The sequence below is a fragment of the Podarcis liolepis genome, assembly GCF_965112155.1.
Source record: "Podarcis liolepis genome assembly, chromosome: 17".
NCBI lineage: Eukaryota > Metazoa > Chordata > Lepidosauria > Squamata > Lacertidae > Podarcis > Podarcis liolepis.
This window is the reverse complement of record NC_139571.1, coordinates 11761948-11779999: the sequence shown is the minus strand read 5'-3', so window position 1 is coordinate 11779999 and position 18052 is coordinate 11761948. Positions and strand designations below refer to the sequence as shown.

At 40.6% G+C, this 18052-nt stretch overlaps 1 protein-coding gene and 1 long non-coding RNA gene across 2 annotated transcripts in view; both read left to right on the top strand.

The window, feature by feature from the left end:
• The window catches only part of RIMKLB (ribosomal modification protein rimK like family member B), a 35019-nt gene extending 27226 nt beyond the window's left edge, over positions 1–7793 (top strand). Inside the window, exons 5-7 of the mRNA XM_083483411.1 lie at positions 872–958; positions 4516–4719; positions 5715–7793. Coding sequence (XP_083339537.1) covers positions 872–958; positions 4516–4719; positions 5715–6178 — 755 coding nt within the window. The 3' untranslated portion in view covers positions 6179–7793. The remainder of the gene's footprint in view (positions 1–871; positions 959–4515; positions 4720–5714) is intronic.
• Positions 7794–12711: 4918 nt separating this feature from the next.
• Positions 12712–16151, top strand: LOC310697128. Its single transcript, XR_014520936.1, has 2 exons — positions 12712–15693; positions 15961–16151. It is a non-coding gene; the product is annotated as an uncharacterized lncRNA (long non-coding RNA).
• Positions 16152–18052: the final 1901 nt, after the last annotated feature.

Genomic DNA, 18052 nt, shown 5'->3' with positions numbered 1-18052 from the left:
ATTTCAAAGGGCAGGCAATCAGAAGAAGGGCCTTGGATGAAGAATGAAGGGTTCGAGCCAGTTTGTGTGGGAAAAGACCTACCTTCAAGAAGCAAAGCCCCATGTAGGGTTTTGTAAAGAATGAGCAACACTTGAACTGTGTTCGGAAATGGAGCGGCAGCCAGTGCAGCTCTTGTAAGCTCTGATGAGATCTATAGCCAGTCCTAGTTAGTAACACAGCAGCTGTGTTGTGAGTCTACTTAAGTTTCTGGGAAATCACCAAAGGCAGCCCACATTGTATTGGTGCAGTCAAGCAGTTATTAGGGCATGGATCACTGTGGCCAAGCTGTATTTGTTGAGCAGTTGCAGCTTGCATACCAGCCCTAGTTGGTACAAGACGCTGCATGCTGTGGATATCATTTGCACTTCTAATGAAATCTGAATTGATCAGTGGCCTCAGGAAGCAAATTGATAATTGAAATTCTTTCAGTAAAATATAAATACAAAAAATACAAAAAGGAAGCAAACTGGATCTTTTGGGGGAAATGCATTCCCATGCAGAGCAGCTTGGACACTCCCTCACATGAGGCCTGAGATTGTTTCTACAATACTATAATTGTAAACTTTTTAAAATTGAGGAAAGAAAAGGCATCAATGTTACAATATGATGATGATTTGATATTAGAAAGTCACATTTTAACCATCATGTAAATTAATAGGAAATTCTATTTAGCATATGGCCAGAATAGATAACCTGTATAGATTCTGATGTGAAAATGTCTGGGTTCCAGGGTTGCCTTCTTAAATAATTGTGTTGGCCTTTGGAATATGCCTTTGCTAGAAATTGGCTGAACGCTTCACTGGCAACATGTATATTTTTTTTCCTGTCCAGGTGGTCATGAAAATTTTGCCAAAATGATTGATGAAGCAGAAGTGTTGGAGTTCCCCATGGTTGTGAAGAACACACGTGGTCATAGAGGTGAGTGAGAATCTGTGCATAATTGCTATGGAGTCCTGAATGAGGATTGCTCTTTGTCTAAAGCTTCCTGGCTATTTCGGAAACACTTAAAACATCCGAAACTCAGCCTTGCCAAGAGGATGCAGATTTTTAGTGATGTAGTAGTATCAACCCTTGCCTGAATATCAAACTGATGTACAGGCAACGACCAATTGAGGCATGTCCGAATGATGCGCGATTGGGCATAGCACCAACGTCAAAAAGACATGGTGGAAATGGGCAAAAAGGCAAATGAGGTTTGCCTAGACCTTCTAACTAAGGTGGTATACCTCTCTCAACATGTGGATAAGTAGAAGACCAAGTGTTTTATTTAGCTACAAAATCACATAAGTGTATTTCTGCATGTTTAATCATTTTAAGTAGAGGAACAAAAATCCTTACTTTTTTGCAGCTAGCGTAAAGTATAATTTAGTGATAATTTTGGTGTTAGCATTTGAATTTAGAATTTAAACTCTGTTTAAGTCATTGGTTTATATTAAGCTTATCGAACAACATTTGTAACAAAGCTTTTCTAGTTTCTGATTTTATTTATTTAGAGCATTTATAAACTGCTTAATATTTTTAAAAACTCTACAGTGTAATAAACAAACAGCATCATTACAATAAAAATACAACCTGAAGCCATTAAAAAAAAGATTCAGGGTATCTCTTGAAGATATCTTGGAGGTTAAGGTGGTCAATGACCCGTAGTCATGATGGCTGTATTTTACCTCTGTATCAGAGGCATTATGCCTCTGAACACCAGTTGCTTGGGAAACACAAGTGGAGACTGTGTTGTTTCACTCATGTTATGCTTGTGGCCTTCCTGTCAGCGTCTGGCTGGCCACTGTGAAAAGAGGATGCTGGTTTGATTCAGCAGGGTTCTCGGGTTATTTTCTCAAAATAAAATTACTGCATTTTGAGCAAGATTTTTAGAAAATACTAAGACTAGAGCTATTGACTAGTAAGCAAAGATACAGTAGTTTACAAGGGGAGGGGCGACCCCCTGCCCCCCTTTCTTCCTAATGTAACCCTAATGTCTCAGCAAATTAAACTGACCTATGGAAAATGTAACTTGAAAAAAGAGACATTGTGCATACCTGTGTAAACCAAGAAATCACACACACACACACACACACACACATATATATATGGGGGGGGCAGCGAACATTCTGCAGGACTAAAATAATAGTAATTGCGATACTATCATATATGCAGGATCACCATACGGTCTGTTTCTCCCAGTTGCAACTCTCTAAGTTGCGTGTAATGTTAGCATGGTTTGATTAGGGTGCAATGCGCTCTTTGAAGCTAACCCTGAAGAATTCATAGGCTCCCAATAAGAAAGGTTTTGTCATCTCTGGGAGAATGAGCTTTTTGCCAGCAAGGGGGAATGGAAACACTAGAGCAAGCAACATTTTCACAGGAAACCAACCCATGAACTCAGCAGTGATTTAAGAAATAATGGTTAAAGTCCTGTTTTTTGGTGGTGGCAGGGATGTGGAATTAAGGCAGAACCCTTGTTTTGGATATCTAGACAGTAACAAACACATGGAAGCAGCGAAAAGGGGTAGCTGGGTAGGCAGGGCTAATATTCATGCTTTGTGGGGCAACTCTCTGACCACACAGTCAAAGGAGCAGTCAGAAGCAAGATATAATTACTTAAATCCCCCTGTTGCCAGGCCTGCAGAACCAGCCATGTGCATTGGACTGAGGTGATTGCAGATGAAATTCTGGTGTGGAACACCAAAGGCAAATGTTTGCTACACATAAATGCATGTGCACATGCACACCCACACATATCCCAGACAGTTGTTCCAGACAAAGCTTCAATGTATGTGAAATAAACACAGTGACAACTTAAAACAGCAGTAATTGGTGAGGAGACGGTCTGGGCGATATCTGGCTTACAACATTGTGATATATCACCAGCTGAACATTGTGATATACTGATAATATCATGATGTCTGAAATAAGGATGGAGCTGTGCAGAGGCATTGGCTGGCTTCACAGTTTTCCCCACATCATGATTTTTGCATAGCAAACACAATATACTGCCACATCAAAAATTTTGAAACTGATATCACGATATGGACTTCAAGCCAGTTTTGGATGGTATATCAATTTATCGTCCAGCCCTAGTGAGGACACAGTGATCTAAGCATGGCTGAGTAAATCCACATCTGCAGTGGGGCGTACCCAGATGAGTAGAACCAAACTTCTATATTCCAGTCCAGCTATTTCATGCTGGGTTTTCCCTTTGAAATTCCTCTCTTGGACAATGCTTATGTTTTGTGTTTCTGTTATGTGGCCTCTTGCAGGAGAATAGCTGTTTGGGGCTTCAGGGGTTGTCTGAAAGAAAGAATTTGCCTGTAAGCAAAAGTCCAAGGCCTGTGGACACAGGATTGCATAAATACAGGGATGAAATATTTCCCTAAAGTAAACATTTTAAGCAAAAGTGATTTGCTTGCCTTATCAGTTGCTAAAAGGAATGACTTATCTTCATTTCACCAGGCTCTTGTGTGTTTCGTGGCAAGTAGATAGTTTGAATAGGTCAGTTAAGGAAGAGGAAGGGCTGGAGATCAAGAATTGCATCGTGTGGTTATGGCTGTTTCAGAAGCAACGTATTGTGAAGCCTCACTGTACTGAGAGGACCTAAGGGCTTAAGAAACTGACCGCTTGTGGGCAAGGCAGGAACACAGATTTCTGTGAAGTGGGCTGCCACAGCTCCAGTTTTCTTTCCTGCCTTGTCAAGAGCAGTCAGCCTTCTGTTTGCTCTGCATCGCCACTGCATCTGGGGCCTTAAGACCAGTTTAGGGGGCACTGCCACCTGAGGCAGCTGTCTGTATCAGTTTAGTTTTAGGCCTGGCTCAGGGTTCATTTTTCTAGGGATAATTTTTTAAAATAGATTTTTTGTTGCATTCAGCTTACTGGTATTTACAACAAAAGAATATTTTCCATCTTAAATGAAACTGAGAATTCTAATACTTCCCGTGGATTTGCATTTGGCAAATAAATAATTTTTATATTTTTCACTGTTGCACTAATTAGTAGCTGCCAATTAATTGGGAGTGGTTCATTTTGGGTTCATCAGCTAATCATACACAGCACCTTGGAATCGGCTGTCATCTTTGGACTGTGATTGGTGCAGCCCTCTGTTTTATGTGTCTAGAGAACCCAAAACCTGTTGCAAAACGCTCTTGCAACCTAGTACTACTAGAATAGCACGGAATGGTACAGGCCAAGATTGAAGGATACTGGCAGACCTATACTGAGGGAGTTGAGAACTGGAATAAACGTTGGAAATTGTGAGTTTGCTTTAAGGTAATGTTTTGTTTTTCAAATTTTGCTATTTTTATAGCACTAAATGTGCAAAGCGCTTTACCAATTTTAATTTTATTCATACATGCACCAGTGCTGCCAGGATACTTTTTTTTGCAGCACTGAGATTAAGGATTATGTTTTTCATACCCTTTAGAAAAATGCAGAAAATTCACTGACCTCCTCCCCCTTTCACCTTCTATACTGTCTTTATGCAGGTAAAGCTGTGTTTCTGGCAAGAGACAAGCACCATTTGGCAGACTTGAGCCATCTAATTCGTCATGAGGCCCCTTATCTATTCCAAAAATATGTCCAAGAGTCCCATGGCAAAGATGTTCGTGTCATCGTAGTGGGAGGTCGTGTGGTGGGCACTATGCTGCGTTGCTCAACAGACGGTAGAATGCAGAGCAATTGCTCGCTTGGTAAGAATTGAAGTGTGCTTATTCTTGGTTGGAATTGGGGCCGGCAAAGGAGGGTTTAAAATCTAATTTAAGTGGCAACTGTTTCATGTGCAATTACAAATAATTAAGCTATTACATTAAAAATAAGATTTTGAAATTGGAGACTTGACCAACTTTTTCAAAAGACAAGATTTCAAAAGACAAGTATTTAGAATACTACCTAGTAGGCTTCCTTCAGTTTATATGGTTTTATCTGGTCACAAATATAAAAGAATAGTGATGTGGTACGTGCCAATTTACTGCCAATGAACTGCGTGACTGGAAATATGCTGAATTATCACTTATTTTATCTTGAAACGTTGTCTCCTTGGACCACTTTTATCTTTTCTGTAGCTGTTATATCCATGGTTACATATCTTGGGCTTTGATTATCCCACCAAGTTTTTAAATGCCTACTTTTATTTCATTCACTCCTTTTGCTTTACCTCTCATGGAGTGAGATCCTGAACCAAATGTGAGGGCACTATCATCTTGACTGTAAAGCTATATTAATCGTGAACCACTTTCAGAAGTAGTGTGGTTAAAAGCTGGTATTCAAATACTGTTAAGCAATTATTTTTTTAAAAAATAGAATCTGTTTATCTCGCTCATCATCCCCTGTTGGATTGAAAAGTTTTTCTGTCACCTGTTTTCATAGAATTGTGGAGTTGGAAGGGACACCAAGGGTCATCTAGTCCAAACACTTCCAATGCAGGAATATCAACTAAAACATCCATGACAGATGCCCATCCATTTATGCACTAGCTGTTGGGTTTTCTGTCATTCAGGTGGACTCCATCTTTTTGATACAGACTTCCCTAAATGTTTCCCCAATAATTCAGTCTTATTTGTTATGGACCCCCCCTCCCCCGCATCTCTACCTGTTTGGTCCATGGGTTTTTTTTAAAGATATAGCCCCCAAATAGGTAGACCTTCAGGAGCCCCACTCTAAGATTTACCCTTCTCTTTTTTGCCAGGTGGCATAGGAATGATGTGCTCGCTGAGTGAACAAGGCAAGCAGCTGGCAATCCAGGTGTCCAACATCTTGGGGATGGATGTATGTGGCATCGACCTCCTCATGAAGGATGATGGCTCATTCTACGTCTGCGAGGCCAATGCAAATGTAGGTTTCATTGCCTTTGACAAGGCTTGTAATCTAGACGTAGCTGGTATCATAGCGGACTATGCCGCTTCCCTTCTTCCCCCCGGTCGCTTGACACGACGCATGTCCTTGCTCTCTGTGGTGTCCACGGCTAGCGAGACTAGCGAGCCAGAGCTGGGCCCTCCAGCTAGCGCCACTGTCGACAATATGAGCGCCAGCTCCAGCTCTGTCGACAGCGACCCTGAAACCACAGAGAGAGAGTTGCTCACCAAGCTCCCGGGGGGTATATTCAACATGAACCAGCTAATAGCCAATGAGATTAAACTCCTGGTGGAGTGATGCCACATGTAAATAAATATGACCAACTTTCTTGTACATTTTTTTTAAAAAAAACCAACAACAACTACTTGTAGTGCTGTATATCAGAAGCAGCTTATGGAGGTGAAGGGAGGTTTTAGCCTGGGGATCAAGATCAAAACGCATGTTCTGTGAATGCTGCTTTTTTGCTACTTATTGATTTTGCAGAACATACGTTTAGTTGATATTTTTGACAGCCAATTTCCCTTTGGTCATGCCCAGTTAAGAACCTGCATTTGTGTGGGGGAGGGGGTTGGAACCTTTGCGACATTAGGGATGCCACTGTGATTTTTTAAACTCATTGCAGAGCATGTGGGTTCATTGGGAAGTGATTCAGCTTGATTTGTGCTTTCGGAACTTAGAACTTTTAATTCTCCAAAAGCATTTGTAAACTATTGTCTGTAACCATCCCCTCACCTCATTAGCGCTCAGTCCTATTGGTTATTTTATACCCCTTGCTTTTTGTCCCATTAGGAGTTTATAGGTTAGGGCAGCCAATTTCTGTTTCATCCAAAGGTTCTAGATATCGGCATTTCCCATCTAACATCTGTAGGATCTGTGAGAATTCGCATCCCTGACAAACAGTCTGTAATGGCCTCAGAAGTCTGGCCCTTAAAGAAATTAAACAGGGTGCAGCATTTATTAGTTCAGCATGAGCTTTTGAACCAAACCTGTGACTTCTGCCATTTCAGTATTAACAGATGGGTTTATGTCCATACATTTATATTTAAAACAAACCACTTTCTTTCGGAGAAAGATTTTAGTATGTGTGGATTTTTAAGAAATTATTTTAATTCCTGGGGTGGGGGGAGAAGGTGTGTCTAAATTTCAGTCTTGTTCATTGATGGCAGAAGTGGCATGTTTTCTTTTGCGCAAAAGGCAAAGATAAACAGCACTGTTAACTTTTGGTGTACAAAATAATGTTTAATCTGATGTGAAAAAGAATAACACTAGTTTAAAACAAATGTGCATTGACTTGTATTTGTTAGTGTTTTAGTCCTTTTTGCAAGATATATGCTATGTTAATGTTTCGTTTTTAATACATGCTCGTCCAACACTTCCTTCTCCATGCCTGCATCTTTAACAGTGGCCAAACTTGAAAATACCCATACTGTTTAACATCACCACTATTTAACAAACAAAAACTAGACACCTTTTTTTTTAATCTGTTACCCTGAAAAATGTGGGAGGGGGTGTGGAGGAGGGTTGAAGTGGTTGCAAATTTCACAACCACCTTGGAGTAAACGTAACGTGTTACTACTATTAGTAACGTTTCTCTGTAGAACACATTAAAATCTAAAGTGACTTCCTTAAGAATAAATCTTGAAGAGAAATAAGCAGGTTTTGGGCAACAACATAGGACACTTTGCTAGTAAGGCCCAGCCAGAATGGGAATATGATTTAAGGCCACACTTCTGTGGATCTCAGGCCCCTATGTATGTGTCTGTATTTTGCTTTGTTTTGTCATTGGTTTTTTGTCTGTCCAGTTCGTCACTCTTTTTTCCAGAATGCCTGATGATCTCCTCTCCCAACCCCTACCCAATCCTGATACTTCTGGCTGTGCATTTTCTTATTAAATTTGATAAAAGAACCAAAACAGCAGCTTTGGGTCTGTTTTAATGGCCTCACCTTCCTCCTCCTCACCCATTTCTCACTCATTTATTTTCTTTGGGGTGTGTACAACATGGAAACAATATATACAGAATCCTATTACTTTTTATAAAAAAACACACCACATAGTAAAATGTTTGCAACAGGAAGATGGTTTGTGGAAAGTTTTTGGAGGGTGGGCAGCTTATGTGTACAGTGCTGCTTTTATCTGGATGCCTCAAAGGAGCCTGGCCCCTCTGCCTTCTGAGGCTCTGAGCTTCATTCCTCTGGCCCATCCTCTCCACTTGGCTGTCTAACCTTCACTCGGATCTTAAATACACACCAGTTGAGGATTACTACGCAGAGAGGCGTCAGGCGGCAATAAACAGAAAAGTGTTAACCTGCTTTCATGGAGGTTTGGTCATGCCTTGTTTGTACATTTTTTTGTTTTTTAAAATATGTACTCTTCTTTTTTGTAGAATTAAATATTATTTAAATCAAGTGGAAGGTTGACTGTTGACATTAGCTGATGAAGCAAATTGAGTGCCCAGGTTGGAACAAAAGATACAAAGGTTTTCATTTAAAAAACCCCAAACACCCAGCAACTCAGGCAAAGCCCAATCTTTGACAATTTTTTTCCTGGTTGGTGGTTCTTCAACCCTTTGCCAGCTACACGTGTCTTCTAAAATACAGGTTTCTCTGACGACCCAGTTGGGTAATCTTTTTCCTTATATGTGCTTTGAAACACTGAGCATATTTCAGGAATTTGAGCAAAGAATTATCCTTCTGTTATCTGATAGAACTTTACAAATCTCTGAATCACTCACTGAAAAGAAACAAAGTGAATCCAGGAAGGAACTGGTAACTCTTTGACAGTTCTGATATGGGCTGCATTTAGTCTATGTTGCTTGAGCAAAACTGGTAGTGAGAAGTCTGATTTTCACACTCACGTGTCTTTGTTCCCCACCCCAAATTCCTAGACCCAGTTTACATCAATATAAACACAGTGCAATGAAGCACACATTTCTTTCTAAAAAAAACCAACATACACACACAAACGAAACATGAAGAGTTTTTCAAGCTTTGATTTGTCTACTTGTCATGAGATGGTCATGGATGTATTGTGAGATTGGAGGAAATTGTGGCTAATCTGTGGGAGAAGAAAAGTTGCACTCAAATCTCACAGGAAATTGTACTTAAAAAAAAAAAGGGTTGTAGATTCATCCCCTACCCTGCCTATCGTAGCTCCACCAGAGAAATGTCATGGTAGAAGGTTTTTAAAACAACATACCTATCAGGTAAAGAAAATAAATCACGCTCTTACTAATCAGGGTGAAACTTCCACACAAGCTAATGCTACATGTCACACTTTTCTGAAGAACATTTACTTAAATACAGTAAGAGCACCACCGTTGCTGATCATAGTTTGAAACTTTATGTTGAAACGAGCTCTTGGTAAGACAGAAGTCATAGTATCAGCATAGCCAATGACATAACACAAATGGAAACAAAGTTGCTGGGATGTGTGGCGGTGGGTGGAGCTTAATGAATTCCATATGTTTTATTTGTATTTTTAATATGTTTGTACTTCTATATAGCAAATTCTGAAGATAAAATGGTTACCTTCATACATTTTTGTATTGTGAAGAAATGCAGATTGTGTTTATAGCTTTGTATGTTTTCAGATCTTTAATGTCTTAATGTTTTGATAAATTTTATAAACCCTCCTCTCATTCTGGAACACTGTGATAGATCATCAGTAATAAATGATGGAAGGACAGCACACTCATGGACTACTTTTGTTCTTGTTGGGTTGCACTCACCTTTCAAACTGTGATCATGCTTCACTGACTTTGCCGGCAATGCCTCATGTGGATTATCTCCTAAGAAAAATGTTCTGGACCTGCGATGCTTATAAAAATTTAAAAGAACTCTACGAGAGGTGCTGCACCGGACTCTTACCAGAATCAACAAATGGAATAAATCATTTAAACTTCTAATAAGTCTCCCAGTTTAGAAAAGCAAAGCCCATGTAGGTTAAATGTGTAAGGGCTTAAGCATTGTAAGACGTATCAACATGTACAATTCTTTCTCATGGCTCACTCTTTTTGAGAAGGTTTATGAGCTATTTGGCTGGTGTGAGACTCACGACCCACTCCTGTTCTCTCTATGGAATTGTAGGTGCTCAGACAGGTAACCTCTGCTGCTACTGTCTCTTTTTATTTTTAATTTTTCTCTGTTCTAGGAATTCCTAAAATGCAAATTATTGTAGGATTAATAATGAAATGTTACCTTTTTCCTTTAGTTTTCTTTTACTTTTATTTTGAGTCTCCTGACCTTGGAGGGTGATTTTTGGGATGATCTGATGGTGGCTTGGACCATTGTTGGAAGTTTCCATACTCCCCTCATGTACCAGTTTTCAGTTGAATGTCTTTTATTTGATTAATGCACTGTCCATGTTTTAGGGTGGGAATTTGTAGTTCTTGGGGAACACTGTTCTGCTATGTTAACTTTTATATACATATAATTCATTTTGCTGATATTTCTAACAGTTCACACTTTCTTACTGTTCTTTGCAAAACTTTTCAGGAGCCAAAAAAGTCAAACAATCCAGAGAAAAACTTCCCTTCTCCCCTTTCTGATGGCAAGAGAAAGAGCTTGTGAAAAATCCTTGAGAATGTTCCTCCCTAAACTTTTCCCCCCTGTGGTAAAACAGTAAACGCAGCAGTTTGGTGGCATCCAGTACCGACCTGTTGGCAGGTAACTTTCAGCTCTTTTGATCATCCCATGTTTGCTAACATTGCTTTCCTTTCTTCTAACACCCTAGTTTTAATATTATTACTGTCCAGAAAGAATGAGGCTTAGGAAGCATGTTGAGTTCTTCTTGTTTTTGATTTTGCTTTTTTTGCTAGAGCCATGTTTTAATAACCCTTTTCAGGATCCATGTGTTCAAGTAGGATCATGGCAAGGATGAGTTTAAACAACATGCACTGCTTCAGAAAGGAGTGGTGGGATGGTGTGTAATTCCATAAATTCTGCCATCTCCACCCTCCCATGTTCCTGTCTTGCTCTTCTCACTCCCTTCCCCCTCCCCCCCCATATACACTCTTGGCTTAAGTTTTTACAGGGCTTTGGTGCTTTCCAGGGGCACAATCAGCACAAAACTAATCGGCATCAATTAATAACAGGTATGAAAAACTAGCTGTACAAAGTTATATATAAAATTAATTTCTTATAGCAGGGCTGGGGGGGGGAGGGTGGTTATAATCCTTTGTTAAGGCCATTTGAGGGTGACGTTTTCAGACATTTTTAGTATGTCCTGTTGAGGATGGTACTCATGTCAGTAATACTTGGTGATTCAAATGATCTCTTGGTAACTTTGAAAACTATTTATTAACAGTCCAAAACTTGTATAGTACTGCAACTGCAACGATATAGCCTATATTGAAGGTACTTTCTAATGAGGAAGAATATAATGCTTCAGATAAACACTCTTAAAATCATTTTTTTAGTGTACAAGTTGGAAATAAGTCATTTTTCAGTGTTGCTGTATTTTAACATTTTGTGTGCACACCGCCTAAAGCAAAACTTTTTTTGCCAGTTTAACCCCATAATGTTTTGAAATTTGTAGCTTGGGACATCTTTTAAGCAGCACTAGGGCAGGATTTGACTTTTTATGTTTTAAGATTTCACAGTTGTTATTGCATATTGTTTTTACTGCTTCTCCTTTTCACTTGGCATGGAAGGTTTACTTCTGAATATATTTTTGTCCTTTGATTGCTGAAAGAAATGGTTGTACCTTTTAGAGCTAGCTGAAGAGGGAACAATAATTTTGCAAACATTTTGACAAATGCACCCTCTCTTGTAATTTTTGTTTTCTATGAAAAATGGGACAATGATATATATATGCATGCTTTTGCAGTGTGTTCCCTCCTCCTGTCAATTTGCAAACAGCTGGCTAATTTAAAGGAGGTGGTTGAAAGCCTGGTGAGCAATTAAAGCTCTCGTGAAGGAAAAGTTCATGCTGCAGATTTCTTCCTTTAAATTGGCTGCGCCCTTGTGAATTGACATCTTAAAGGAGGTAATCAGTTGCAGTCCCTTTGCTGAAAATAAAAGTATTCTCAATGGATTAGGAACACCTCAGGAAGCATTGTCCCTGCTCCTGGGAGGAGAGAGATCCAAGGGGGCAGGGGAAAGGATGAGAGTGGTGTTGAAGCAGTAGGAGTCTATGGGAAGAGTGTTTGTGAACAGTGCCCAACAAAGGTTAAAACAAGGTGCTACTTTTTCCCCCTTTGGGAGCCCAGGAAGGTGTTAACGTCTTCCGTAAAAGTTGTTTGGTTTTGTGATGTTCTATGTGGCTCAGGTCGTGTGTTTCAGATCTGTAGCTACTAATATGCTATAAGAAAGAATTAAATAGCCTTCTAGGTTCTACAGTACCTGGAAATTAGTTGAGCTCAACCCAACCAGCAAAGCTGCTGCACACCCCTTCCTATTGAAATGTATGGAAGTCCCATGGTAGCAGCGCCAGGTGGTATTTGCCTATCCTATTTTAATCTGTCCTTTATCCAGATAGTTCCATCTGTAGGGAGGCCTTCCAGAGCCTGTTACTGAGTATCGTCTGTCCAGAACACTTTTTGAAGGGTGTGGGTGGATATGGGGGAAAGCTTGAAATAAGCTTTGGTGCCTTAAAAGGATCCCCATTGTATGATTTTTCTGCACGCTGAACAAGAACTTCTTCTATATACCCTTGTGCTGCAACAGAGTAATAAAACTGGTAGGTGGCAGCAGAAGAAGGAACTTATTCAGATGGCACCCGTGAACTGAGAATGCTGCCATGTGTGGAGAGATGGATTCCAAAACATTAGCTGGTGTAACGTGCAAAGATGAGAGGCAGCTTCCCTGACTTGTCAATCTGCATGGTGAGTCTGACTCTTGGTCAATTCTTATCCACAATAATGGATCTTTACACTCCACATTTCTCCTTAATCTGGAATGCTGACAAAAGCCATTATGGAGGGCTGACAGAGCTGCGTGTGCGTGTCTGGCTTTCATGTTACACAGTACTTTAAGAGATGGTTGCTGACTAGTTTATCACAACCTTCCCCTAGGGCATCCATTTGCTCATGTTAAAAATATGTAACACTTTCTTCCAAAAAGTACTGCTAGATTGTATTTTTATCACTTCCATTTCAAAGGCATTTTCCATATAGTATTTATACTTCTCATGTATTTCAAGGTGAAGGAAATGACTCTGTACAAATTTCATTATAACAGAAATGGAATGTGAAATTTGACATTTGATCTCACTGTGGCCCAGATTTTCAGTTCCAAGGAATGTTCTTCATTAAGGAGCCATTGGCTCATACTTCATGTAGGCAATGCTGTGTGGAATGAGCAGTTAGAAATAGAACTCATTGGGGAAAATTGTCAGCAGCTGAGTGGAATGAGAAGCAAATATTTATGATCTCAAAACATATTAAAGTAAGATTTCTTCGACTTTCATATTTTCCCTACAGACTTTTTCCCAAACTGCCCCTTGAAACTTCATATGTTGGAAATCAATTGTAGATGTACAAGCAATTGCCATAAGAGATCTTTTACAACTACTTGCTTGTGATCATTACTGTGCCCATTAGATCACAGTTAATCTGGAAGTTAATGTGCCACAGATTTTAACCACAATATAAACATTAATAATAAACCTATGAGATATTTCCATCAAATGTTCATGGTTTGCCATCTGAACAGCTTTGTGTAAGATAAGAAGAGTTAATGTGCAAATGAATGGCTGCTGTGATTGCAGGAATCAGTAGAATCCATGCAGTACTGCTTGTGGGTAATAGGATTCTGTGGAAACAATTTGTTAGTGCTGCCACATATGTTAACTTGTTCTGTGTTTGGTTAGACCAAGGTTCCCTTGCTTCTCAATGATTTTTTGAGTGTCTGAAATATGACACTTCTAAGAAGCACAACATGAGTTTTGGGCTGCCTGTCTTATTTTTTTTTGGGGGGGGGGAATTGCATGGAAACTGGATATGCTTACAAGACAGAACTTCAGTTAGAAAAAGCAAGGCAACCCTGAATGATATAATAATGCAACAAGTTACCTTTTTCCACCTACAGAGCACATAGTAGGGGTGCCTTAGAGGAGCAGGTATCTTAAGCACTGTTGTTATTGTTCACATCTGTCTGTCTTGATAGACAACGGAGTGTACCTCTAGGGGGCACAGCCAAACTGCTGCATTAGCAGTAAAGTGACCTCCCTGGGAAGCAAGCCTGGGCAGTGTGTATGGAGGTCCTGGGCTGCCCAGATGACAAGACCCCCGTCTTGGCCTTGCTTGGCTGCAGGATTTGCAGGAAGGAGATGTATCAGGCACCATCCAACCATCTTAGACACTCCATTCTGGATTTGTGTAGGGTTTGCTCCTTAGCTGGCTCTTCTCCTGAATATATCTCATGAGCCAACAGAGGTTTAGGATCAGAGTTTGCCTTTTCCTAGATGAGCTACCTTCCCAGGTTGACTAGTCCCATCTGTCCCTCACTTCCCTCTACAGCACGTGCAGAAACCGCCTTCTTGACCGTTGGACCCACTCTTGCTCAATCCAGTGGAGCCTGTATTCGCATTCAGGGGAAGTCCCTAACTCAATGAGGGTTTGAGTCCCATCAGCTACTCTCACCTGGTTTAGTCAGCCGGTCGATGCCGTTCCTGGGATGTGGCCGCTGTCGCTCTGACAGCTTCTAGGAGCCACAGGTGAGAGCTGACTGCAGGGTGGGGACGAAAGGTGGACAAACTACCTCAGAAGGAGCATGGCGTGTCCTCCACCAGAGGCACTAGTTCTTCCCCAGCACCCTATACATGCCGCACAAAGGCTAGTAGTGGTTTAAAGCCACACGAAGCTCATGGAAGCTCCAGGCACACTGCCTTCAGTTCTGTCATGGAAAAAAGGTGTAATTTGAAATAACTTATCCAGCTTTTTTAGACTGCCCTCCTTCGTGCCTCTAGGGCTCTCATCTTCCAAGACCTCAGCTACTTTCTTTACCAGGCACTCCTGTGTCTTCTCAAGATTCCTCCCTCTTGCTCCCTACAGCCTCATCAGTCCTTGGGCTCCGCGTGAAGCTATTCTTCCATCCAAATAGAAACTTTGAACAAAAGGTGACGTGACCATCTATGAGTCAAACTAGATGTGACAAGACAACCGTGTACGTGTGTGTTGTTCATATGCAGAACAGGGGGTTAGGCTGGATCTATTTTTGCATGAAAAGCGGTGTCAGTAAAAAGAATGAAACCCCTCTTGCCTTAGCTTGCCACATTCCAGTATTTCTAAAAATTTGCCGCTTCCCCTGCCCAGTCAAGCCCTATTAGCAAAGGAAGCTGAACTCTAGAGAAACTCTTGCTGCAGTGGAATGCAATAAGAGAAGGGAGGGGTCTTGAGTTCTTGGGCTGCTGGATTTTTAGTTTTGACTAAAGCAGACTTTCAATCATATGGTTAGTCTGCAGGTACTGGCAAATACTGCAGATTCATTTGATAAAGGAGCAAAGAGAATTGCTACTAAAGTGTTTTCCCCTTCCTTTCACATGAAGATTTCACACAGACTCACTTGTCCCTCAGAAAAGTGGGTAGCAGGAGCCCCACCAGCCTCTGACCCAGTGTTTGGAGGAATAAGCAAGATTGCAGTTTGCTCTAGAAGGCCTTGGAGGCAAAACTGCTTCTCCACGAATTCCAGAACTGTTTTTGTTCCAAATGACATTTCCAGAGGCAAGCTTTGTAACTGCAGGAGAATAGAGTACTGTTGAGCTTGTGAAACTACTTATGCACTCCCCCCCCCCTTTTCTATGCAATATTTTCACAGGACTCTGATGCTGGGTCAGCAGCCCCAGAGACTGCCACTATCTCGCCAGAGGACAGGTAATGCATGGCAGGGGGGTAATGGTAGCAACATGCTTGTTTGACCTGAGCTCATATTTTCTACTATACCTCTTTCTTCCCCAATAATGAAGAACCATCTTCAAGGCTAGTCAGTATCCTTGATGAGTCTCTGGTGGCTACCAACGACGAAGCCAACTACTCTGATGGTGGTTTTTGTGCTACTTGTCTCTCCATTCCCCCTCCCCAGCATTCCAGTTCCCTGGTTGGTTATATATTACGGTGACCATTTCTCTCTTATTTCTGTAGGGTATATGAAGCATCAAGAGACCTTCCTTCCTTCTTTTTATGGGTTTTGTCCATTGCCCTTTGTTTCTCCAGTTGTGAAGGGAATGGTGCAGGGTGGCATAAAGTCCAGAGACGGAAACAAAATGGCATCAGTGGGAATAACGTGTTCGTCATATAATAGAAGATGCTCAATAAACTGCAATTAAAGAAAATTATGTGTATGTGGTTCTTCTGTAACTAATTGTGGTCAAATCAGTTGGCTTCTCGGGCAAGTTGACCTCTATGTTACTTTGATCAAACCTGCATCCCAGTGTTAGTAATATGCATGTGTACGGATTCTGAATACATTCCAACAGTGCATAGCTGCCTTCTGTGGAATCTAAGGGGATCTGCAAAGCTTCATGTCCTAATGGGAATTTGTTAGATTATTAGAGTTTAGAGCATGGGGGTGGGGTTGAGTTTGGGTTTTTTACTTCTCTCATTAACAGCACAGTTCATCCTGATTATTTACAAATGATCAAGCTTCAGCATTGGAAGTTTTCCGCATGTCAGTAAACAAATAGTTTGTGCCTCATTCCACCTAGTCTTGCATACCAATCAAGACATACACAATTTGGTTTGAGGAGAAGATTGAAGGAGGAATCTATCACATTAGCAAGTCATGTTTCTGTAGGGAGTCTTGCCTCGCAAAGCAGTATCCCTAGATTATTGTAATTATGAATTTATTTTTGGCTGAAGGCTTAAGGCCTTCAAAAATTTTGTTTCTAATGGAAAGTTGCCTTAGCAACTATGACCATAAAATCATTCTGTACAAATATCTCACACGTTGATGGAATATAGGCTATCATGAATATCCATGACAGAGATAGCCATGACCATTTTAAGTATTTCACTAGCTTAAGTATTTCAAATTTAGTAATACCTTTAGCAATTTTGGCCAAATAATGAACTCTAAATATATCTGTTCAGATCCTTTTAACATGGACAAACACTAAATTGCCATCCTAGTATGGTAGTGGACAACTGAAAGCCCCAAATTGCATCTCAAGAGCAACTTCAGTAAAGCAATTAATATAAAATACACAGAGTCCCCATGTTCTTGTTTCCTCTTACAAAGAGTATTGTACCCATCCTTGAGAATGGTGACATCTGAGATAAGCTACATGTGAAAGTTATGATAGCCTAGGGACAGCAGCCCAACTTGAAAGTATTGTTTAGTGGCAACCAATGAATAGCTGAGTACCAGCTGAGTACTCTTTGTATCTTGCAAAGAGAAGCGGTTTGTCGCAAAATGGGTTGGGGAAAATCTCACATAAGCCTGCCAGTACATTTTAGGGAACAGTTCCTTTCGTCACTATGGCACTCTGGTGGAAAATGCTGTTTGTTAAAATTTCCTTTCTGTGCTATTAATGAAGCCAGAAGTTTTCTCAGTATGCTAAGAACATACAGAGCCTGCTGAATCAGACCAATGGCCCATCTACTCCAGCATCCAGTTTTCACCAGATACCTGTGGGAAGCTATCAAGCAGGCCTGTGTCTTGTCACATAAAACATACAATTTTGAGATTGTATGTTCATTTGCCGTAACCAAGGTTTATGGAGGCTGAAACCCTTCTAATTGTTTAGTGCAATAGTGAGGATTGCTTTGGGGAACTTAAAAAAGGATTTGTTACCTGCTTTTCTGATGAAAACCCGAGTAAACGTGGGATTCTACCGCTGCATTTTATTCCTATCTTTGTACATGGCCTTGCCCATTCTCAAATGCTAACAGGAAGAATGTTACGAAAATGTTTCTTGTATGCATGTCATTCCACCTAGTCCTGTAATCTAGAGTTTGTGGTATTGGAAAGCATATTTCTGGCAGACAAGAAGCCAAAATGAGACATTTAAAAACACCATTGCCTTGACCCGAGGAAGATTGGTGCCTCTGGAAGACGATGCCCTGTTTTTTACTCAGTAGTTCAAATGCACAAAATCCCAGATACCACTCCTGCATCCTGCCAGAATAGTTCCCTGCATTTTGTGCTCTGCCTCCTTTTACTGTTTAGTTACTTTTAAAAAAAACACACTTTACAACACAACATAGGACAAAACTATACACAGTATCTGGAATA